Source organism: Amphiura filiformis, chromosome 2 (assembly GCF_039555335.1).
Source record: "Amphiura filiformis chromosome 2, Afil_fr2py, whole genome shotgun sequence".
NCBI classification, from domain to species: Eukaryota; Metazoa; Echinodermata; class Ophiuroidea; order Amphilepidida; family Amphiuridae; genus Amphiura; species Amphiura filiformis.
The window spans coordinates 38,812,098-38,837,529 of NC_092629.1; the positions used below are offsets into that span (position 1 = coordinate 38,812,098).

General features: G+C 38.2%; 1 protein-coding gene across 1 annotated transcript in view; it reads right to left on the reverse strand.

Moving 5' to 3' along the window:
* Positions 1-20,499, reverse strand: part of LOC140140581 (sushi, von Willebrand factor type A, EGF and pentraxin domain-containing protein 1-like) — a 74,231-nt gene extending 53,732 nt beyond the window's left edge. Inside the window, exons 1-2 of the mRNA XM_072162340.1 lie at positions 20,345-20,499; positions 16,731-16,970 (exon numbers count right to left, since the gene is read on the reverse strand). Coding sequence (XP_072018441.1) covers positions 16,731-16,970; positions 20,345-20,387 — 283 coding nt within the window. The 5' untranslated portion in view covers positions 20,388-20,499. The remainder of the gene's footprint in view (positions 1-16,730; positions 16,971-20,344) is intronic.
* Positions 20,500-25,432: the final 4,933 nt, after the last annotated feature.

Consider the following 25,432-nt stretch of genomic DNA (forward strand, 5'->3'; position numbering starts at 1 on the left):
CTTTATTTAGTTTGAACTATTACAAGCAACTATTGACTCATTTTGACTAGAGCGGGCATTTAATTATTTCACAACAATATTTGATTTTCTAAATAAGTGAAGGTGGAGTTGTACTCTTTGTTCATTCATCATTATTGTTTATATTATTAAAGTCGGAAAATGGCAAGTAGAAGTAGTTGAAAGTTATTTTTAAGGAGAAAATTAGAAATAAAAATAAAATAATTATTTTGAGATTTTCAATTTTTGACACGGGCGGTAAACAAGAAACTAATAATCAAGTGCGAAGGGCCTAACAGACCAACCATGGCTATGTTTGGTCACACTTGCCTATATTGACTAACCGGGACTTTGATGACCTTGCCTATAATTGATCATCTTTCATTACGTTTTGTTACCTGGAGAGATTTGATCATGTCTCACCTCCTTTTTCAACCAAATCGACGGTATAAATAACTCTTGTAGTGAGGGATCAACATTTAACCACAAATTGCATCAGGCAAAACTCACTTCCTGGGAACTAAATACCACACAAGGTCATTTTTATGTAACTCATTGACCCATTTGTGTTATATACTGCCTATAGCTATATGGCATCCTTGTGATCTGGTCAACTCATTGACAGATACGAACCTCAGGAGGGAATTCAATTTGTTATCAATTCTCTCCAGGTAGTGAAACGTAATGAGTTTTACCTGTCCATACTTGCCTATACTTGACCATCCATTTGCCCACAATTGCTAATCCTTGACCATCTTTGCCTATGCCTGACCATCCATGAAAAAATTTAGCCATACTTCTCTATACTTGGTCACTATTATACTTGGCTATGTTTGGCAATACATCCCTATACTTGCCCATATGCTTGGCTATGTTTTGGTCATACTTCCCTATACTTGGCCATATACTTGGCTATGTTTGGCTATACTTTCCTATATTTGGTCAAATACATACCTGACAGTACATGTGTACCTTCTTATTTCTGACCACCTTCGGCTAATTTGGCCATAATTGGTTCTCACACTAAGCTCTCTTGATTTGCTATTTATGTGCATGCATGTATGTTGGCTGGTCCAGATCCGGGGACGGGGACTCCCATATATTGACATACGACATGTGCCCATGAAATGACCCCATTATTTTTGGAAAATCCTACACCCAATGACCCCATTTTTTACAGTAGCCTACACTGAATGACCCCCTTTTTTGAACAATTAGTCCTCAAAATTGAAATTTCGGCGTGCTTCACACACATTTTGAGTGAATTTTGTCTATTTTGTACTGTATAATTGGGCAAAAGATATTTTGATTGTTAATAATGTGAAATTTTGGGCGTTCCCATACAAAATCACCCCATTTTTGACATTGCCGAATGAACATTTCTACACTGATAGACCCCTAGTCTCGTACGCTGGTGGGCACAGGTACGTCACTTTCATATTCGAGTCCCCCCCCCCCCCCCGTCCAGATTTATGAAGTGTCTGTTTTGCATGCCATATGACTGTATATATAGGTTAAGTTTTGATTCAACCATGTTTCTTGCATTCCATCTCCATCTGTTGTACTCTTTACTCTTTAACACTCAAAATAATCAAATTAAAACCTTTTGTTATTGCTTCTGCTAGGGCTCAGCCGATAATCGGATCCGATATTGCACCGGCCCAATATTTTTGATATCGGTATTGGATCGGCTATCGGTAAAAAAAACATCAATTTTTTTAAATGCATGGAAAACCAATGCATCTATAATAGGTAATAATTGACGAGGTAAACATTAGTTAATGGTTTGGCAATCTAATTTGTTCGTAATTTTTTTGCATTTTTTTTTCCTTCAAATTAACTGTGAATTATCCTACCACTTCAGAATAGGTCCAGTGATTCTCAAAAGTTGCAAAAAACTTTGAAAAATAAAATAAATAAATATTGGATTTTTTTTCACCGATTTTGGATCGGATCGGATATCGGCCGATAATATAAAATCAATATCGAATATTGGATTGGTAAACAAAAGCCATTTCGGTTGAGCCCTAGTCATCATACTTTATGGACAATATTTCATTTCCATGTTGATGTACATGTATGTGTAATTGTAAATTGTTTGTGCAGTTTATCAGTTATTATATGTTGTGTATATCTAGACACTAAGGGCTCATATTGAAATTCCCTTACACAGGAAGGTGTGCGCCATCCTGCAGCTTTCCTGTGCTAGCCTTCTTTTGTTAAAATCCTGTGTGATTATAACACTGCAATTAGCCACTTAAATTAGGAGCACGCTTTCCTGGGTTGTGCGATGAGCCGATTAGTTCAATTAGTTCAACAATCAATATCTTTGATAAACTTTTATGATAATCCTTGTCACCAGACCACTTCAAAAGGCAGTATCACTGATGCACATAATCCATCCGTTTTATGACCGAGCTTTCCTGAGTCGCACGCTTAGCGAGGGGAATCCTGCCTTCTTTCTGTGTGAAAGCGTGGTAGGGTATTTCAATATGAGCCCTAATATATTTTATGACAAAACCTTTAGTATGTTTACTTGCTTAATCAAGAATAACATAATTAAATATAATAAGAAACCATACAAAACTGTTCCTGTTATGTCAATTATTTCTGTGTCATATATGATCATAAAAGGCCTAAAAATGTAACATATCATGGTGGCCAGGACCCACATGGTAGAGGGGATGTCACACTCCCACAGGCCCAGTGAATGCTGTCTTGCCTCCTTTTTACCTGCCCTTATCCCTGGTGCCACCAATGACTGATAGTGTCTTGACCCACAAATGTCATGTAATCCATAAACCCCTTATGAAAGTCATGACCTTATTCTCCCACACAGTGGCGATTCCAAAGGGTTGGGGAAGGGGAGGGCTGGCCACAGAAAGCGATGTAAATGGTCTAAAAGGCCTACAAATTTAGCCTATCGTGGTGACCAAGACCCACAGGGTATGGGGACTGTCCTACATGTGGTTCAGCTGCTCCCTCCCCTTCCCCCGCCTTGTAATTGACACTGTCAAAGCGAAGATTAACTCTCTTCACGCTGGTGTCGACTGCAGACGACATGTTTAAAAAAAAAAAATTTAATTCAAAAATTTCAGAAATGTGAATTTTCATGACCATATTTGGAATCAGCTTGAAAAATGCATTAAAATGAGTACTAACAAGCCTAGTATTGGTTCAGTAGTTCTTAAGATAGCTCTTGATATTTTGAGAAAAAATGTCAAAACTTGAATTTTTTCCGTTGAAGCGCATGGCTAGCATGCAGAGCATTAAGGTCATATCTTCCATAGCAGGTGTATGGACTACATGACCTTTGCTGTTATTGTTAAAAATACTATCAGTCAGTGATGACACCAGAGATAATAAAAATTCCTTTAAAAAAGGAATGTGGCGTCCAATGTGAGCTGGACGGGATATGGTGAATTCCATGGTGATTAGATTTGGTATTATAATGATTTTTTAGGGAAGAGTAGAAGATGATCAAATCTGAGAGAAATGCTTCATGGAATGAAGCTTTCGTGTCAATTTATGATTATGTGGGGTCGGAGTTCTGTTTTGGGAGCCTATTGTAGTGAGGATATTGCTTTGGATATTGAATATTGTTGAATTTCGTTATGCAGGGCCTGGGGTATATGATGGATAACTAGAAGACACAAATAAGTAAGCTTCCCCTAGTCATCTATACACTCATTCTTGTCACACTGATTTAATTTCGACAAAGTCATGTAAGCGTAATTTCGTTTTTCACCCGACCTCCGTCCAGAAACAATCCTGAAATGTTGAAAACTTGGGGTGGCGACTCATGCCAGTTTATCCTAAGGTATACTCTGTGTCTTTTGTAGCCAACCATGTGGCTAAGAGAGGCTAGGAAATACTTAAACTAATACAAAACAATCATACCCTCCTTTCATATCAAACAATACCAAGAAATTGACAGACCTGTTAAATCAAGGGTAAGATCGATCGTTATTCTTCATGAAACGGGCACAGCACATTTTTATGTTATTAATTCTGCTAAAAATTAATTAATAAATAACAAAATAACGTCATAGAAATCTAATTTAAACAGACAAAATAGCCAGTGGGGTTTCTTTCACTTAACCTTGCTAGGAACCCTTCCCAGCAGTTAGGCATTACAATGAATATTATTTTTGCAAATACACTTCTGACCTTCAACACAGTCATGTCTTCCGAATTTATTCCTTTCTCTGCTGACCAGAACTGATTTTCGTTAATTAATGTTTTTTATCAGAGATAGTCACCACAAAGATACTGAGCTTCTAATATCTTTGGTCACAATCAGTTAGCAGTCGATTCAAGCACATAAAGTCATAAACCAATTAGTGATTTCATGATTGGTCAGTGGTTGTGTTGGTCAACTATAATTAATTGGTGTTGGTTTAAGGATTATGTGCACCGCGTGCAATCACTATGGACCACAATGGCCTCATCCAGTGGCATATTATCAATAACCTCAATTAAACAATCATAGTGCAAAATTTGACCTTAAGTTGCAAAGTATGAGTTTTTGTACTCACATTTTCAAAGGTCATTCAATGAATGCACACATGTATTGGGGTTAAAGAACTGTGCCCTGATAGATGAGCATGTTGTAGATTCTTCACACTGTAAACAACTAGTTCATGTGCAAACATGTTCAAAACATACATAATTAGAATGGTCAAATGTCACCGTCTATCGGGTTCTAAGAGGCGGTAAACTGGTTTAAACCATACAAAGGTCACGGGTTATTTGGTGTTTTTATAAGTCCATTAATTTTGTATTTTAAACAAAGAATATACACACATCATTTTATCCCGTGCATATCAGAAAACAATAATAAAATAAAATCCTAGCATATTGTGGTTTTATTTCTGAGCTGGGCATAATTTTAGCAAAACAATTAAGGAGTAAATCTAGCAAGAGTGAAATTAGAAGCTATTCACAAAGTACATGCCTATATGTGGCCCCTCCGTAGAGGGCGCCACAAAAAGGAGGCAAGGCAACTTTCACGGGGGAAAGGTGGCATAAATGGTAAAAAAGGCCTAAAATGTAACATATCATGGTGGGCAGGATATAATTATCATGGTGGCCAAGACCCACATGGTAGGGGAATGTCCTACAGATGGTGCAGCTTCCCCCTCCCCCTTTTCCCCCCATCTTGGAATCGCCACTGTGTGGGAGATTAAGGTCATGGGTGTATGGATTACATGACCAGTTAAAGATACTATCAGTCAGTGATGACACCAGGGATAAAAGGGAGACAAGGCAACATTCACACTGGAATGGTAAAAAAGGCCTAAAAATTATGTAACATATCATGGTGGCCAGGACACATAGAGTAGAGGGGATGTCACACTCCGACAGGCCCAGTGAATGCTGTCTTGCCTCCTTTTTACCTGCCCTTATCCCTGGTGCCACCAATGACTGATAGTGTCTTTAACTGCAAATGTCATGTAATCCATACACCACTTATGGAAGACATGACCTTAATTTCCCACAGTGGCGATTCCAAAGGGAGGCGAAGGGGAGGGGGGGGCAAGTGCACAATAGAAAGGTGCCATAAATGGTCAAAAGGCCTAACAATGTATTATATCATGGTGGTCAGGACCCACAGGGTAGAGGGTATGTTCCACTCCCACAGGTAGCACAGCTGCAAATGTCATGTAAAAAAATCCATACACCCCCTATGGAAGACATTACCTTAATCTCCCTCAGTGGGGCGAAGGGAGAGGGGACAGCTGTTCCACATAAAGGTGACGTAAATAGTCAAAAAAGGCATCAAAATGTATTACATCGTGGTTTCAGGACCCACAGGGTAGAGGGTATGTCCCACTCCCACAGGTGGTGCAGCCACCACAAGGAAAGGTGACATAAATGGTTAAAATGCCATTTTGGTTGAGCCCTAGTCATCATACTTTATGGACAATATTTCTCAATTCATAGTTTTCATTGCTATATTGATGTATGTGTAATTGTAAATAATTGTTTGTACATTTGATCATTTATTATACAATTTGTGTATTTCATAACTGCTAACTGTCTATTTTGAATGGGGTTGTCAACCTTGTATTTTTTCCATTTTCTAACGTCACGTGTCGCGTGACCTATACCGCCTGAACAGGTTTCTAATTTTTGGCCCTCTGGTATAACAAGGACGCCCTTTTCTAGATGACCCCTGGTGACCTCAAAATGACCTTTCCAAAATTTGGCTCTGAATGTTGAATGTACCCACCAAGTTTCATGTCAATATGACAATTTAACCTCAGATGACCACTGGCGACCCAGAAATGACCTTCCCAAAATTTGGCTCTAAATGGTGACTTTACCCACCAAGTTTTATGCCTATACAACAGTTTTTACTAATTTGACTTCAGATGACCCCTGGTGACCCGAAATGACCTTTCTAAAATTTGGCTCTGAATGGTGACTGTACCAACCAAGTTTCAAGCCCATACGACAGTTTTACTAATTTGACCTCAGATGACCACTGGTGACCCTGAAATGACCTTCTCAAAATTAAGCTCTAAATGATGACTGTACCCATAACGTTTCACGTCCATACAGTGGTTTTTACTAATTTGAACTCAGATGACCACTGGTGTCCCAAAATGACCTTCCCAAAATTTGGCTCTAAATGTTGAATGTACCCACCAAGTTTCATGGCCATATGAAAATTTGATGACCTCAGATGACCCCAAAATGACCTTCTCAAAATGTGGCTCTAAATGGTGATCACTGTACCCACCAAGTTTCATGCCATACAACAGTTTTTACTAATTTGACCTCAGATGACCCCTAGATGACCCCTAAATGACCTTTCAAAAATTTGGCGCTAAATGGTGACTGTTCCCACCAAGTTTTATGCCCATACGACAATTTATATTATTTGACCTCAGATAACCCCTGGCGACCCCAAAATGACCTTCCCAAAAGTTGGCTCTAAATGGTGACTGTACCCATTAAGTTTCATGCCCATACAACAGTTTTTACTAATTTAACCTCAGATGACCCCTGGTGACTTGAAATGACCTTTCTCAAACTTGGCTCTGAATGGTGACTGTAGCCACCAAGTTTCATGCCCATACGACAGTTTTTCCTAATTTGACCTCAGATGATCCCCCGAAATGACCTTCCCAAAATTTGGCTCTAAATGTTGCATATGGCAATTTGACCTCAGATGACACATGGTGACCCAGAAATGACCTTCCTAAAATTTGGCTCTAAATGGTGACTTTATCCACGAAATTGTATGCCCATACAACAGTTTTACTAATTTGACCTCAGATGACCCCTGGTGACCCCAAAATTACCTTCCCAAAATTTGACTGTACCCACCAAGTTTTATGCCCATACAACAGTTTTTTACTAATTTGACCTCTGGTGACCTGAAATGACCTTTTCAAAATTTGACTCTGAACAATGACTATGCCCATCAAGTTTCATGCCAACCCAAAATGAACTTTTCAAAATTTGGCTCTGAATGGTGACTGTATCCCACCAAGTTCCGTGCCCATCTAACAGTTTTTGCAAAATTTGACCCCAGATGACCCCTGTATGACCTCAATTGACCTTGACCCAATAACCAAAACAGACTTGTTCTGTCTTGGGTCAAGATGCACCCACCCACCAAGTATGAGGAACGTGCGACCCCTAGTCTCCGAGAAAATTGGCGGACAGATAGACATACACACAGACAGACAGACATTGCGTATTATTATTTATACATTGGTATGCGGTGTTTTGTGATATGAAGCGGAGGAAATTCACTCAAAGAGTGTGCTGAAAGTGGAGGGAATATATCTGATATCATACTATTCACTCCAGCAATGATAATCCTTGGGAGCACACCACAGGGAACACACAGAACTGTCAGACCACCTGTGAATATAACATCAATTACAGTGATAATGAGGGGTACAAGTTGATATAACCAATGTATAAGTGTGTTATCAGACCACCTGTCAAGTTGATATATGTTTGTAACCAATGTATAAGTGTGTTATCAGACCACCTGTCAAGTTGATATATGTTTGTAACCAATGTATAAGTGTGTTATCAGACACTTACAGTGATAATGAGGGGGTACAAGTTGATATATGTTTGTAACCAATGTATAAGTGATAATGAGGGGGAACAAGTTGATATATGTTTGTAACCAATGTATAAGTGAGTTATCACACTCGTTGGGCTGTGCCCAACTCGTGTGATAATATACACATAGATAGTATTCAAGACAAGACATAATAGTCGAATCCAATATTTTATAACTCATAGCGTGACCAATTAATATTGGGCATAATTAAAGCATCCAATTTCATCATTATTATGTTTGGATCCAATATTTTCACACACTTGGATCAAACTCAACAAAACATAATAATGTCAAATATGTAGGGCACTCTAAATAAAAGTGGTTGTCACACATAGGTGGTAAATGGCAGTGGCAAGCCCAAACCCCCATCCACCTACTCCCCTTAGTAAAGAGTATGACCAGAAAAAAAATGAGGGTTAAAACCATAAGAACTACCTGCCGATAGGCCAAAATGAATGTGTCCAATTTTGAACCAATCAAGGAGGGTATTAATAAGTGGGTGGTAAATGGCTGTGAAAGGCCGGAACCCCCAAACGAGTATGACCAGAAAAAAATGACAGTTAATAAGCCTTATACTGCATAAAATTTGCAATGCATTGTGGGACAGTTTTGACACTTCTGGTACATATTTAACTCTGACCTATCAGGAAAATGATATTTTGTCCGTAAAAAATCTTGTTGAAAATGTTTTACTACAAAATAGGAATTAAAAAATGAAAAAATATGATTATCTTACAAATTAATTATTTAAGATATTTTAATGATAGCATTATTAAATGAAAATGAAATGAATAAATAATTACTGTTTATTCATTTAAAAATGAATAAATGATAACCCGATAGGTCAGAATTCAACGTTTCCCAAAACTGCCAAAACCGTCCAACAATTCTTTACAACTTTGAAATGCCCATGTCGCTTATTGAAACTGAGAAATGAGAAATAAATGGAAATTAAACTTCACTTGTGTATACAATTTAACACACCAAACCCTGCAACAAAATCATTACCACTTCAATTAATTAGTTCAATTTGACTTAATTTCATCTCGGATATTTAATATGAGCACAGATGTTTATCCTACGTGCTATGACGGTATATAGAATTACGGCTAATTTCCAAGCAAGCATGTCCCACTCAACTGATTAGAAATATGAGATACCAAATGGTTTTTTTATAATATTAGTAATCAGCAGAACAGTAGCCATGCGGCTTAAGTATTCATGCACATATGGGGGGCTTTGGGGTTCCAGCCCCAAGGGTAAAGGCGGGGGGCAGAGAAAAGGAAGGGGTGGCAAAAACAATTATCAAACAAAAGAGGGCGTAAAATTGTCAAAAATGATTGATTTTTTTTTTTAGGTTGCAAGCTCTTATTATCCCTTTTTTTTGCTCTTCACTTTTTAAAAAAAAAAAAAAAAATTAGGTCAACCTTTTCAGGATGTTGAAGGGGGCAGCAAAATTGCACCAGCACCCGGGGTAGGAGCGGCAACGGCACGCCACTGGTATTTTTGATTTAATATTTTATTCTAACGTCTAGTGGGAATAATGTTGGCCATCAATTATGAGCAGCCCCAGCATGCAAAAATAAAGTCTCTTAATTTATTGAATAGTTGTTACACCAGCGTGCTCAAACTGTCTTCAACATCTATATAATAATACTGGTAGTCTGTGACTCTGTCTGTCTGTGACTCTGTGCCTCTGTGAGTCTGTCTGTCCGCCTATTTACTCGGAGACTGGGGTAGCCTGTTCCTCAAACTTGGTGGGTGGGTGCAGCTTGGTATGAGGAAGATCAAGTTTAGGCGAGATGTCCAAACTGAGAGAACCGATCTACCGCGTTTTTCGGTCGACACTCGACAGCAACGCCATATTTGTTTTTTCGCTTTGATTCGCCTGGCAATCGATTCACCATTGTGTAGTGACCTCCAATCGAAATCAAATTAAGTGCTATTTATGCAAATATTACAACGGAGATTTAACGCGGTGGCAACGCCAAACACTGTGTATATAGTATTCCGCTTGGTTCAAGTATTGTTGACCTATCATGTTTACCGATTACTATGCGTCGCTGGATTTGTATAACCATTTATAGATTAATCTTGAGCAACCGGCGGCTCGCTGGGTCTGAGGGCTGCGGTGATGGCGCTCTTGAATATGACCATTCCGCAGACACTCTCCATCAATTACGCCCGAAAAATTGCATTTGTTTAAACCATAAATGGTCTCTGTTTTAACTTATACCTGTTTTGTTAATGAGCATATAAATGAGCGATATTCTACAGACAACTTAATGCTCTGCATGCTAGCCATGCGCTTCAACAGAAAAAGTTCAAGTTTTGAAATATTTTCTCAATATATCAAGAGCTATCTTAAGAACTACTGAACCAATACTAGGCTTGTTTGTACTCATTTTAATGCATTTTTCATGCTGATTCCAAATATGGTCATGAAAATTTACATCTCTGAAATTTTTGAATTAAAAAAAAAATTTGAAACATGTTGTCTGCAGTCGACACCCACATGAAGAGAGTTAAACTGGCTGAAATCTTCCACCACAAATTCTTCTTTATAAGGGGTTCTAGGTTCTCGCTTGCTTTCAGCGATCACTTGTGGTAACAGAAGTAAAACAAATACAGCGGTACCAAATAGATCATCCGAAGATATGGGTAGTGAACACCACAAATGGTAAATGACCCCTGATGACCCTCCTCAAGTAGACTTTTTTCATGCTTCCCTTATATCAAGAATGATTTGCCCCAAGTTTAAGCCCAATCAGGCCTATTTCAATATTTGACCGCGCGACGCAGGGGGGTGTCTGGGAGTGACACCCCCCCCCTTAGAAGTGAGAAACTTTTGCAAAATGAAGACCTAATTGAAGCCATTTGGTGGACCATTTTGACACTATTATTGGGTAAAATTTGAGTTTGAAAGAGCGGAAAATTTGTGAAATGACCATGACGGCCCATTTCCCATTCGTGGACAAGTTTTCAATATTATTGTACAAATTCAATTGCTTTAAACATAAAGTTCCGGGTATCTAAAGCATAAAGAAAAGGGCAACGTCTTTATACATACGCAGGGTGTGTCTGATAGGGGATGTTGCCTCCCCCCCAGAAGTTGGAAAATTTTGCAAAATGAAGGTCCAATTGAAGCCATTTGGTGGACGATTTTGACACTATTATTGTGTAAAATTTTAGTTATACAAAGTTCGGAAATGTGTGAAAATGAAGGCCCAATCGAAGCCTTTCTTGGACCATTATTCACTATTACTGTAGGCCTAATCATTAAGTTATTACTTAAAACAATATAAAGTGTATGGGTGTTCAAAACAAAAGCGAAAACGGCCAGTTGTTTACGAAAATGCCTACATAGAGGGTATCTGAGGGGGGAAATTTTGCAAAATGAAGGTCCATTTGAAGCCATTTGGTGCATCATTTTTACACCATTTATATCATTGCTTTTAAAACAAAAAAAGGGCCCGAACTCAATTTGCAAAATTTTAAATGTTACACTGGTCAAGAGCTTTATATCAGCGGGCTCGCAGTACAATGATTTTCACATGCTTTTGGGCCGAGGACCTGCCTTCCAGCAATGCCTAAAATAACCATAAAACATACTGTGCAGTTTTTTTAGGCACGGGCCTACTCAATTACGCGCAATTTAATTTTTCTCTTTTCTCCTTTCCCGTTTTTTACGAGGGGCTTTTTTCTACTTTTTGGGGCACACACCCCCCCCCCCCGCACCTGGCCTATGTTGCCCTCAAAAGTTAGGTCTTAGTAATTGGAAACTTTCTTTCCTGAAGGCACATGTCAACAATACCTAGTAAAAGTACCATCTGTTTTGATTGTCTACACCATTTTCTGCGATTCATTTTCTCTGATGAAAGCACTAGATGAATCAACCTTCCTTTTATGCACTACTAACAGATCACAGGCTGTGGGGAGTTGATCGTCAGATGCATTTGGAATTCAGTCTCCAATAAAGCAAGCAACTAACGCTGGACGTATATAGAGACCTCCCTAAGTTAACTGAGAAGGATCTGCTTTGCTGGCCATTGCTCAAAAAGGGAAGGGGTGGTATCCAAGTTATTCTAATCAAGACGACCATTGTATGTTGATGTTCTCAAACAAGATACTGGCCTGAAATCTACACAGAGCATTATAGGACACCATTTGGCCTAGCTCACAAGGATGCCTTAAATATTTTCTGAAATTTCTACTTTTTGCACGATTGTAAATTGTAATACCCAATGGTGTATTCAAGTACCCTGTGAAAGACTAAGCCTGAAGTGATTTAATTACTGTCAAATTTAAGAGTTTTTGATCAAAACTGGTTTTATTTCGAGAATTCACCAAAAGAGCACACAGCTAAGTGGCTAAGTGGTTGGGTTTTTTTGGGGGGGGTTTACCTCATTATTTTGGCTTAAAATGATCAGAAAACCTTGACAGTTGTCAATATTTGGCAAAGAATAACAAAATATAAATTTGACCAAAATCATACATTCCGGCTTTATTAGTCTGCATGCATGAGAATGATCATCCATGAAAAAACCTGAAAAAGCGTGTGAAATGAGGCTAAAAAGGCCAAAAACGGGCTGAAATTAAAAGAAAGTGTGGAAATTTGGACCACAAAAAGCAGGAAATCCTGCAAAAGCAGGAAAATTCTCATGCCTGAGTCTGTTAGTTTACCTGGAATTGTTTCAAGACATTTGAAAACGATTTTGACAGATACTTTGTGTGAAAATGGGTTAACTTAAAGCATGTACGGTAAACTTTTTTAAAGTTAAACACTATATCAGAAATTGAGATTTTTAAAATAAAGACTTTTGCCTGAATAATTTATGTGTTTTTTAGGAATCTAATAAAAAACTGTATGCGGTTACCAATTAACATGTCAGATCAGAAACTGTTTTGTTTGACTAAATTTATATAGAATTATAGCTGGTTTCATCATGTCCCATTTAATTGATTAGAAATATGAGATATCAAGCAGAAAGTTCCAAATGATTTATAGTAGTTATCAGTTACAATAATACCATCCATAGAACAGAGTAGAATCAACAAGTATCAAATTGTAAAGAATGGCATGTCAAATTATCAGGGACCGTAAAAATATTCTAAGGTCCCTGATATATTATTGAATGAATGAATGAATGAATGAATGAACTAATTAATTAAAGTTATATTATAACATTTCTGTAAAAATAGATACCGTAAGTATTTATTTTCCATAAAATGTTAGCTTTTACTGTCAGATATGTCCCTTTTAATTTTGAGCCGAACAAGTGAGGTAAAGCATAGAAAATTAGAATTTACTACTAGCGCCCATGCATGTTACTCCCGCGGTTGTAATACGGTACGATCCTCGTGGTGTGTGTGTATCCCACACGCTGTGTACGTACTGTGCATACGTGTTCGACTTATATTTCCATCATGATAATAAAAGCGCTGGTTCCATCGTTTTATTCAAAATCTCGGATTTTGACAAAACTGCAGCACCTAAGTCTTGATTTTTGCAGAGTATCTTAAAGTACATTACAATCGTGTAAAAACCAGAATTTAAAAAAAATTGGGGGGGGCATTCTCCTCAGCAAATGTTATAATATGGCTTTAATAATAGAATGATATAATGAATGAATGAATGATATAATGAATGAATGAATGAATGAATGTAATTAATTAATTAATTAATTATTTATTCAATTAATTTCATTAATTAATTAATTAATTATTAATCAATTAAAATGAATGAAACGAACAAATGAATGAATCCCAAGTATAAGGATTTTGATCCAAGATGTCTCAAATTGTTCCACTTGCAAAAATACTTTAAACAAAGAATAGTTTTGCCATATAACAACTAGAGCAAAAGAGATCAAAACCAACTGAGCCCTATTAACCTTGTTCTGTTTTATGATGTTACCTATTGATTTATTTTTACCCTTGTGGAGCCCAAATTTGACTTTTGACCTTCTTGTCTAAGGGGGAGGGGGGAGCTGAACCCCTTATCCCCTCCTAAGCTCTGTCCACAACTGAGCTAAAATAGGACAAAAAGCTGAAATTACAAGACTTACTTTGTATCCGGATATATATGAGGCATCGCTTTGTGTTCCCTGCATCATCCATAGCCAAGGGGAGGGGGAGCTTTCCCCTGTGCCCCCCCTCCTAAGCGCCGTCCACAACTGAGCAAAAAAATGACAAAAAGCTGAAATTGCAAGACCTACTTTGTATCTGGATATATATGAGGCATCCCTTTGTGTTCTCTGCATCATCCATAGCCAAGGGGAGGGGGAGCTTCCCCTTGCCCCCTCCTAAGCCCCATCCACAACTGAGCTAAAATAGGACAAAAAGCTGAAATTACAAGACTTACTTTGTATCCGGATATATATGAGGCATCGCTTTGTGTTGCCTGCATCATCCATAGCCAAGGGAGGGGAGCTTTCCCTGTGCCCCCTCCTAAGCTCCGCCCACAACTGAGCTAAAAATGACAAAAAGCTGAAATTGCAAGACCTACTTTGTATCTGGATATATATGAGGCATCACTTTGTGTTCTCTGCATCATCCATAGCCAAGGGGAGGGGGAGCTTTCCCCTTGCCCCCTCCTAAGCTCTGTCCACAACTGAGCTATAATATGACAAAAAGCTGAAATTACAAGACTTACTTTGTATCCGGATATATATCAGGCATCGCTTTGTGTTCCTGCATCATCCATAGCCAAGGGAGGAAGCTTTCCCTTGCCCCCGGCTAAGCTCCATCCACAACTGAGCTAAAATATGACAAAAAGCTGAAATTACAAGACTTACTTTGTATCCGGATATATATCAGGCATCGCTTTGTGTTCCCTGCATCATCCATAGCCAAGGGGAGGGGGAGCTTTCCCCTTGCCCCCTCCTAAGCCCCATCCACAACTGAGCTAAAATAGGACAAAAAGCTGAAATTACAAGACTTACTTTGTATCCGGATATATATCAGGCATCGCTTTGTGTTCCCTGCATCATCCATAGCCAAGGGGAGGGGGAGCTTTCCCCTTGCCCCCTCCTAAGCCCCATCCACAACTGAGCTAAAATATGAGAAAAAGCTGAAATTACAAGACTTACTTTGTATCCGGATATATATGAGGCATCGCTTTGTGTTCCCAGCATCATCCATAGCCAAGGGGAGGGGGAGCTTTCCCCTTGCCCCCTCCTAAGCCCCATCCACAACTGAGCTAAAATATGAGATAAAAATTCCCTTTAAAGGGAAAGCCAGCTTCAATGCAGAAGATGCCTTGTAATTAGTTTGGGTGGTGGCATTTTTAGGATCACTCTTTTTTATGATCCATCATGTTTCATGACAGTCCACCAAACCATCAATGATGAGAACATGCACATGTTTCATGACAGTCCACCAAACCATCAATGATGAGAACATGCACATGTTTCATGACATCCACCAAACCATCAATGATGAGAACATGCACATGTTTCATGACAGTCCACCAAACCATCAATGATGAGAACATGCACATGTTTCATGACAGTCCACCAAACCATCAATGATGAGAACATGCACATGTTTCATGACAGTCCACCAAACCATCAATGATGAGAACATGCACATGTTTCATGACAGTCCACCAAACCATCAATGATGAGAACATGCACACAGAAACAGCAAACCAAACAACTCCTATAACTTCCTGTCAATTAATTACTCCAAATTGTGTCTTTTGTCTTTTCTGCCTTTTAGGCTACCCTTAGCTCATTATTAATATAAAGAAATGCAGTTTTTAGTTAATTGCCTAAAAACTGCCATCCTACTTGCCTTATACATGCACATTAATTTTATATTAATTCGCAATTTATACTTAAAATATAGCACATTATAAAATGTATAAAGACTGATATTGTTCAATTATAATAGGAAGGCCTACATGTATATAAATTATACCCATATCAAAAAATAGGCCCTGAAATTGCATCAATTTTTCCGTTGAAAAGACAAAACTGATGTTTAAGATATAAATTATTTCATAAATGACATTTTGAGTCATTTTTATCCATAAACGATACAGATTATAGGATATTTTTACTTTGACTTTTACGTCCATAAAGGTTTTAATCATGTTATCAATACACTCACATCTCATGCTGTGCTGATCTCCAGGAGGTCTGCGAATGTAAATCTAAGAACGCCTGATAACAAGGATTCTATAATTTTCTTTCGTTGATATGCTGTGGAAACTATTATAGGCCTGGCATGAACTTTTAATGTCATATTTCCTTCAAACCATAACTTTTGAAATTCTCACTCGTTTTCATTCGTTGAAACGGCAAAACATACTTTCTTTTTCTTACAAATCCAATAACAGGTCTATTATATATTTTTACCATAAAAAGTTCCAAAGTAATTCAAACCAATGCTAGTACCCCGTAATCTCTTTAGCAAACAAAGACGATCTCCGAATTAGATCATAGCCAGCTAACGCTGGCGAAAAAGCTGAAATTACAAGACTTACTTTGTATCCGGATATATATGAGGCATCGCTTTGTGTTCCCAGCATCATCCATAGCCAAGGGGAGGGGGAGCTTTCCCCTTGCCCCCTCCTAAGCCCCATCCACAACTGAGCTAAAATATGAGAAAAAGCTGAAATTACAAGACTTACTTTGAATCCGGATATATATCAGGCATCGCTTTGTGTTCCCAGCATCATCCATAGCCAAGTATTCCACTTCTGTTACTCCCACAGGCAATATTGATCCGGACTCGTGAGATTTATACACGGTGACAGGAAAACCAGAGTTGTCTGAAAACTTTGGCATCTCCCAGGTTGCCTCTGTCTCAAGGTCAGAGGTCACGATGGGATCAGGGGAGCGACAGCGATCGATTACTGGAGGTTGGGTATCTGAAGAAATAAAACCGGAAAGAATGTTAGAAGTTGATGTGCTACTGTAAAAGTGGAAATTTTCATGCTAAATTTATTTTCATGCTTTTCGTGTCTTGAGCAGTGACTTAGGGGTTCATTCATATATTTTCATGACTAAGCGGTTGTTTATGCCCGAGGGCCGCTATGCCCGAGGGCATAAACAACCGCTTAGTCATGAAAATATATGAATGATCCTCGTTCATACATACCAGAACATTTTGTGATTCTTATTTCATCAAAATAATAACAAAAAAGTTACTAAAATGCACGATTTTCCTGCACTTTTCCTACCCGCGATCTAACATCGGGACACCGGGCATAAACGCTGTTTATGCCCGGCTCTCGACTCAATCACGCTGGCGCTGTTACATAGCGTGTATGTATGAACGTGAAAATACCAACCAGCGAATATCCTTTTGTGTATAGTTCACTGGAAGCTTAGAATTGCAAATTTAAAAAATAAGTGAAATGGTTTAAAATTAGCAACACGCACAAAATTACACAAATTGACACTTTTACAGTCAAATCAATAATAACTAGCTGGGCTCTTTCATTTGAAATCCACACTCCCCCTGTGCAAGATTTAGTATGGGTTTCAAATAGAATAGATAATAAACAATAAAACTGTGAACTGAACTGAACAATTGAATGGTAAATTCCATTTGATACTTTACTAAAGTTGTGGAAGATAAAGGACTTTTTTAGTAAGTTTTTAGCAGGTTCGCTGTCAGACAAGTTTGCAAAGTCTGTCAAGCTTTCATCAGGAGTTGCTCTGACTTCTTCAGGACAAAATACCTAAGAATGAGATACATATGCCGCCCCTTGCCTACTAAAAAGAGCAGTTCACTGAAGACTGCCTCTTGTCAACAGAGAATAAGCAGACCTCGCCTATCTGCCTAAAGTAAAAGGATTGGTGGCTCTGAAAAGAGCCGTTCACTGACTACTGCCCCTTCTCAACAGAGAATAAGCAGACCTTGCCTATCTGCTCTTGTAAAAGGTTTTGGTCCCTCCTTAAGAAGTCAGAGCTACTCCAGATACAAGCTTTTACCGGTTCAAACTTTTTCGACGGCAAACCCGCTAAAAACTTACTCATTTATACAGGGTGTCCCAGAATGATTTGTACCGTGTTTGCAAAAATAACTAAAAATAGAAGACGGGCAGTGTATCTATTTTTGATACCAGCATTATAATGTTGGATATGTCTCCTACTTATTCTGTTAATTTCAGCACGCTACCTTTATTTGTTTTGGCGTGGCATGCAATAATGTAAAATCGATGAAAAACGACTCGGATACCTTTGAAAAATGGCACGACACGATTAAATGAAGAACGTGGGATGTTTGGCACAGCATTTTCGGACGACAACTACTGTTGGGGTTGCGCCTTAAAGCCCGCCTTAAAGCTTGCCGGACAGCTGCAATGTTCGCTCTAGTTCTTGCAGTCTTACGAGCACCTGAAGCTTCACTCTGCCGATTCCTGACAGTTCCGTGTTTCGTCAAACTTCTTTACGTTATACACTATCGCCTAATGAATCTTCTTTTGCGTCTCAACATAGCTGCCGGTTTGCCAGTAAGTTTTGAAAGAAATCCACGCTGCTGTACAGTAAATTGAGGAGCCGACTTTTCTGTACCACAACCAGTTCGATCTCTGCAAGCATTTCAAATGACATGGACCTCACACCACAATAACTATATTTAAAACTACCGCCAAAGAGAGAATGGGATTAGGCCACAAATCCTTAATTCCATATAATGATTGCTTCGTTACGTCATAAATAATAGATAGATATCGGCTATTTAGTGGAAATATGAACAGGGCACAACTAAAATACCTGCATAACTTTTTCCAAATAACTTTGTGCTGAACGGTTTAGTAATGTTACGGATTTTCAAAATAGGTTGCGTTGTCAAAACTTAGAATTCACCATTTTTACGCAATCTTCTATAACTTCTAATAGAAACGTCCAATTTTAAAAACTAAAAAAATCTGAGAAAGCTAACTATATGTAGAACTTAAAATGCAAAACAATATGACCATTCAACATGTTCTTCATACCTAAAAAATTCCATCTTTCCCGGTACAGATCATTCTGGGACACCCTGTATGAACTCATGTCGAAAAAGCCTATCCCACAATTTGATATAGGTACAGCCATACAGAAACAATACTAATTAGAATAGAGTTTTTCTATCTCTTAGCAGTTTAAAGCTTAATCCCCATCATGCAGTCCTGATTATTCTTATCATACAGGGTGTCCCAGAATGATTTATACCGTGTTTGCAAAAATAACTAAAAATAGAAGACGGGCAGTGTATCTATTTTTGATACCTGCATTATGATGTTGGACATGTCTCCTACTTATTCTGTTAATTTCAGCACGCTACCTTTATTTGTTCTGGCGTGGTATGCAATAATGTAAAATCGATGAAAATCCTGCTTTTCATTTCCAGCGTAAACGACTCGTTAATGGCACAACACATTTGATCAACTCATGGAGCTCATTCTTTAGCTAATTTTTTTTCTTTTATTGTTGACGTTTCTTTTCTGTTATTTTGCTTCTAATTTCGTATTGTATTCTCAAATATGTTAAAGACAAAGGTGTTTACATAATGTCTGTCAAAACAACAATGGAAAGCGAAAAGCAAAGCAGATACGAAAACTAGAAAGATGAAACTGCTGGAATTCAAGTTATACTAATATTATGGTTCCTAATGCTAAAAGTAAAATGAAAGACAATGGTGAACATGATTTTGATTTAAACTTTTGATCCAAACACACATAATTAATTCCTACCGGAATTTTCAGAAATCCTGCAAGCATTTCAAATGACATGGACCTCACACCACAATAAAATATTCAAAACTGCCGCCAAAGAAAGAATGGGATTAGGCTGCTCAAGCGGATCAGATCCTTTATTCCATATAATGATTGCTTCGAAACGTCATAAATGATAGATAGATATCGGCTATTTAGTGGAAATATGAACGGGGAACAGCTAAAATACCTGCAAAACATTTTCCAAATAACTTTGTGCTGAACAGTTAGTAATTTTACAGATTTTCAAAATAGGTTGCAATGTCAAAACTTGGAATTCACCATTTTTACGCAATCGTCTATAACTTCTACTAGAAACGCCCAATTTTTAGAATCTAAAAATCTGAAAAAGCTAAATATATGTAAAACTTAAAATGCAAAACAATATGACCAACAGACATGCCCTTCATACCTAAATAATTCCATCTTTTCCGGTATAGATCATTCTGGGACACCCTGTATGTCTGATTGGCTCAATACATGATATAGCCATCTTTATAACAAATCAAAATAGCTCTTATAGAGGCCAACAAAATCACCTGCAACAGTTATCTGGAATCTACAATGTGCTGTATTGCCCATATCATCTGTAGCTATGTACTTAAGAGTCACTGTCCCTATCCGTGACACGCCCACGGTGACTTGATAGCAGGGATGACGGTAATACCCGGCTCGTTACCGGAATTATCCAGGACATTTGGCATATCCCAGGTGACATTGCGAGAATCCTTGTTTGGTGATGCTTCGATAGTGATGTCATCCGGACAGGTTATAATTGGCGGTGTCACATCTGGTAGTGAAAAGAAGAAAAAAATTAGGCCAAAATAATGAAATCTTGATTATCTTCATAACATTGTATAGACATTAGGAATCCTTGTTTGGCACAGCTTCGATAGTGATATCATAAGGGACAGGTTACGGTGGTTCAAATTTTGGTAGGAAAAAATTATACGACAGCCACGAAATCTTAACATAAACAACTACTGTGCACAAAATTAAAGTATCCATGCACTTGATACAAACCTATTTCTTAAAGACACTAAAATGACATTTTAAATGAAGCGGTCGATGGATGGAGAATTTTGTTCTGCGTACTTTGATACCTCATTCGGTACAATGTGACTTTATGCCACTAAGCTATGGATACTTTTGTTCACATTATATTTAAGTTTTCATGGCTGTAGCAAGGTTGTAAAATGTGGGGCGGCCATGACAAATGTGCGGCTGCCAAAATACAAATATATAACCAAATTCACTGATATAAAGAAAAACATAACAAATTTCTCAAAAAGTGGGACAGCCATGGCATCCCCGGCTGCCCCGCTTGCTACGGCCCTGTAACACCACCAATGAAGCCCTACAAAAAATGTCAAATTGTTTACCTTTGTCATAGTCCTAGCAACTAAATCAACCTAAACAACAACCCATTTGTACAGTCAGGTTGACAACCTGAACAATACCCATCCACAAATTACCCATTAAACCAGTAAATTAAAAGGCGAATATTGGCAGCACATGTGTATAAAACCTGGGGGCACTCAATATTAAGATTATGTGCATTTATGTATACACTCCCTCTAAGATCACATTTTTTTGCCTGTTTGCCCCAACAACCCCACATTTTTCTTGTTTTCCCCAAATATGAATATGCACCTTTCCCTCACTTAGTCTTAGTCTTATTGCCCCCCCATTTCTGCTTGCCAAAAATTTCTTGCCCTCCCCAATTTTACCCTCCCTCCCCTCCCCCGGCCAGGGCGCATAATTATTGCACAGCCCCTTAGTACCGCTGTCATTTATAAGTGTGCAGTAACAATGTACGTACACATCGACATAATGACATCAGGGCTCCCCACACAGGCTTTAATATGCAATGTATGGGTCCAGGGATTTACCGAAAAGGTCACTTAATAATAAATAGTCCCATACCCATTTGACTAAATTTTACTAACTTTTTAAGCTTTTACGACGAGCTTTCTTTACCACACCCAACATTTCCAATTTGACCTCTTTTGGCCCAGGTCAACATAAAAAGTGGTAACCATGTGTGTTCTAAATTTCGCGGAAAAGGGGTATTTTGTTGACTGAAATCGCGAAAAAGGGGGTATTCTGAGCATTGTCTCCGCTGAAATTTAAAAAAAAGGGTATTTCACAGGTTCGTTCGATCGATGTCTTCAGCCCGAGTCTTCAGCCTCCATCCTCTGGCATTTCATTGATTCCGCCCTCAATCGTCACAGCGAGAGCGTCAGAAGTCAGCTTTTTACTATTGGCACGGCGGTTTCCCGATATAGTTGTCTAGTGGGTGTTGCACGTATGCTCCCGCAAGACGCTTTTGAAGAGAGCTGAATGAGCGACGCGAACATCGATGGTGTCAGATGTAACCGCTTTTGGCTGCCGATACACTTTTCCATGTGGTGAATTGAAAACATTGCGGGAAACATTGGCAGTGATTGGAGCAAATTCTACGACCGACCAAGTGATATTTTTCCTTGGTTTTTAATTCTGTTCGAATTCTGATGCATGTAAGTTTTATTTTGTATCGTTGTTTCTCTTCCCCTGTTGCACTTGAAGTTTGGCGTGCGCCGGTTCGTTCGTGAAGTAAATAAATCAAAGTAAGCTTACCGGGGCATATGACTTGCACATTTTGTACTTAATATTTAAATATTTGGAGTCATTGAAAAGGGGTTAGAGTTGGGCGACTATCACTTTTTTCCTAGTCGACTAGTCGGCAGCAAATAGTCGCGACTACGACTATAGTCGCGACTATCTGTGGTTAAAATTGGACTGAAAAATCGGGTGAAAGATTGGTGGCAATTTAGTATTTTTAATGCATGATTACAGGACCCGTGATTGCCGGCATCGCATCACAGTTTGCTACACAAACCAGCACTGTTGCGATACAGCACTGTTACGTTTGCGATGCAAATATTTGACTGTAAAATGCTGTAATATAGGCCTAACTTTTCTGTTCAATTAAATTCACTTGCCACTTTCCAGCAACAGCACAAGAAACTTCATATAATTTCTCAAACCATCAATATTCCAATAGCGATCTTCGTTCGTTTTCATGTTTTGCTGTGCATGAAAATATGTAAACATGCCGGTACGGCAGTGCATATTTTCCATGGTATGCTCATGAACGTGTTGCATGGTGCCCCGGCATGGTGCATGTACGATTAACTTTCACCTCCGACCTACGTCACCTGACCTCATCTAGACTACTGCATTTGTCGCTACAGGGGTGTCATTGCAACATTACGACTGTTTGTCAGCTATTTGTTTATTTTCCTGTTACTTTCTAAATATTCTGTAACCACAATAAGCATAGCTTTTTGAAATTACGTGAAAAGTACTTCTAATCTAATAATATTTTCCTAAATTTTCCCTTTTGGAAAACACTTCTCGGAAGTTCTCGCTGTTTCTTTCCAAAGTTAAAATAATCTCATACCTTCAGTAGTTGGTACAAACACCCAACCTGTGTCTGTACATGCACGCTATGACGCTGCTACACCTGTTATCGCTGCATAAATTATAATCATAATGAGATGTTCGACAGTTCTAAGTAATTTGAGTTTTTTGACTGCTTTTATCTTGTGGGAAAGTAGTTCGACAACAAGTCAATAACATCAATTTAATGATGATTTATGGACTTTATGATTACTTGTTGGTTAGTGTTACTATTGGTAAGACAATGACTAACATTTTTTCACATTTTCGCAGTTTATATGTTAGTATTTGGTTGGTTTTGTTACGAATAACTGGCACTTTTAAAGTAATTTTTTAACACAAAAATATACTTGCATTAGTCGACTTTTGGTTTTTAATAGTCGTAGTCGCGACTATCAGTAATAGTCGCGACTAACGACTATTGGCGACTTAGTCGCCCAACTCTAAAAGGGGTGTCTGGAAATCTTCTCATTGAAAACATTGAAAAAGGGGGTATTTTTTACCCTGATTTTGTCAGTGATTTGGCAAAAAAGGGGGTAAAATCAATGAAAAATCAGTGAAAAGGGGGTTTTGAAAAAGGAAGAACACACATGGTTACCACTTTTTATGTTGACCTGGGGTACCGGGTCTTTTGGACGATGATATGATTGATATCTCCCAAAACTCCACAATTGCATTAAAGAAAAACTCTAAAATTATCCCGCATATAGTTTGCTAACAGTCAAACTAGTTCCCGAAATCGGAGTTGTTCTGAACTTCTGAGATTTGTGAAATTATTTACTTACCAACGCAACGGGTTTCCGGAGTTTCTTCCCACTTGCCTGTAGCAAGGCATTGTCGAGTGGTGGCGCCCTTCAATATAAATCCTTGAACGCAGCGGGCTCGGCATATCGTACCATAATATAACTTTTGCTCTGTACATTCCATTGTCGTATAATACCCATGGGCTAAGGATGGCAAATGTGGACACGTTATCGCTGAAATATGAATATATTATACAACATATAGTTATTGTGATGAAACATGGGAGCTAGATCCAGGAGTTTATATAGAAATTTAGAAGGATGTTAAGATTAGAATTATGCCCAAATTCGACACCAAATAATTATTGTCGTACAAGCAGTGGTGAAAAAATATTCTCATCACATAAGGCCAATGGAACTCGATTATTAGTTTCCGATTGGATGTTTGAAAAAAAAGGACGAGGTCGCTATTTCATTATTCATTATTAGGTCTCTTTTCATTATCCATTATGTCAACAAAATCAATGATTTTATAAACAGCTTTCTCCAAATTTAGGTTCCCCACCAGTACCAAAGTATATATTGTTGATGAAAGACCATCTCAAAACCGGTATTTATGCTTAGATCATCTCTACAGACATTTTGCAAAAGAAAAAAAAAAATTTGAATTTGTTTTCATTCAAATATAAAAAGAAATTTGTAATTTTGTAATCACTAGAAACATGGTGAGGTAATCCTTAAATTTCCATTATTTACTACACCTCTACCCCTACAACTAAGAAAAACTGCTGATTATGATCAGCAGGGGATGTCGACATTTTGAGAGTTTCAATTTTGATTAAATTTCCATTTCAATTTTCAGATCATTGACTTTTTTATGAAAATAATGAAAGTTTTGGTCAAATTGAAAAAGTGATGCGGGCGGTCAATAGGAAACTAACAATCGAGTTCCATTAGCCTAAACATGGACGTGTGTTTCTGATCGGTGATTCAATCGTCTGACAATCATAACAACATACGCGGTAATCAGATTGGCCGAATGTCGCTCAACAGGGCGCTTGCGTCAATCTGAGTAAGGGACTGCCGTTCTTCTCTGAAACTGAGTGTGGTTCAACATGCATGCATGTATATGTGCATGTACTGTGTAAGTAAGCTTAAACAAATGTTTGTGTACTCACTTCATCAAAATTGAATTCACTATAAATCCATTATAACTTGACTTCGACGAAAACATGGAATTGAATCAGGCCTTATAGTTAAATATATAGACCTAGCCTTTCAAGCACATGACACTGTTCACTTTCAACTTCAAGTTTCAACTCTTTATTATTTGATAAAACCGCCACTTCGCAAATAGATAGGATGTCGCCATTCTTATTTGATTTGTTTATCTTGTTGCACACCACTATACATGCAAAAATCCTCATTGAACGACATGTT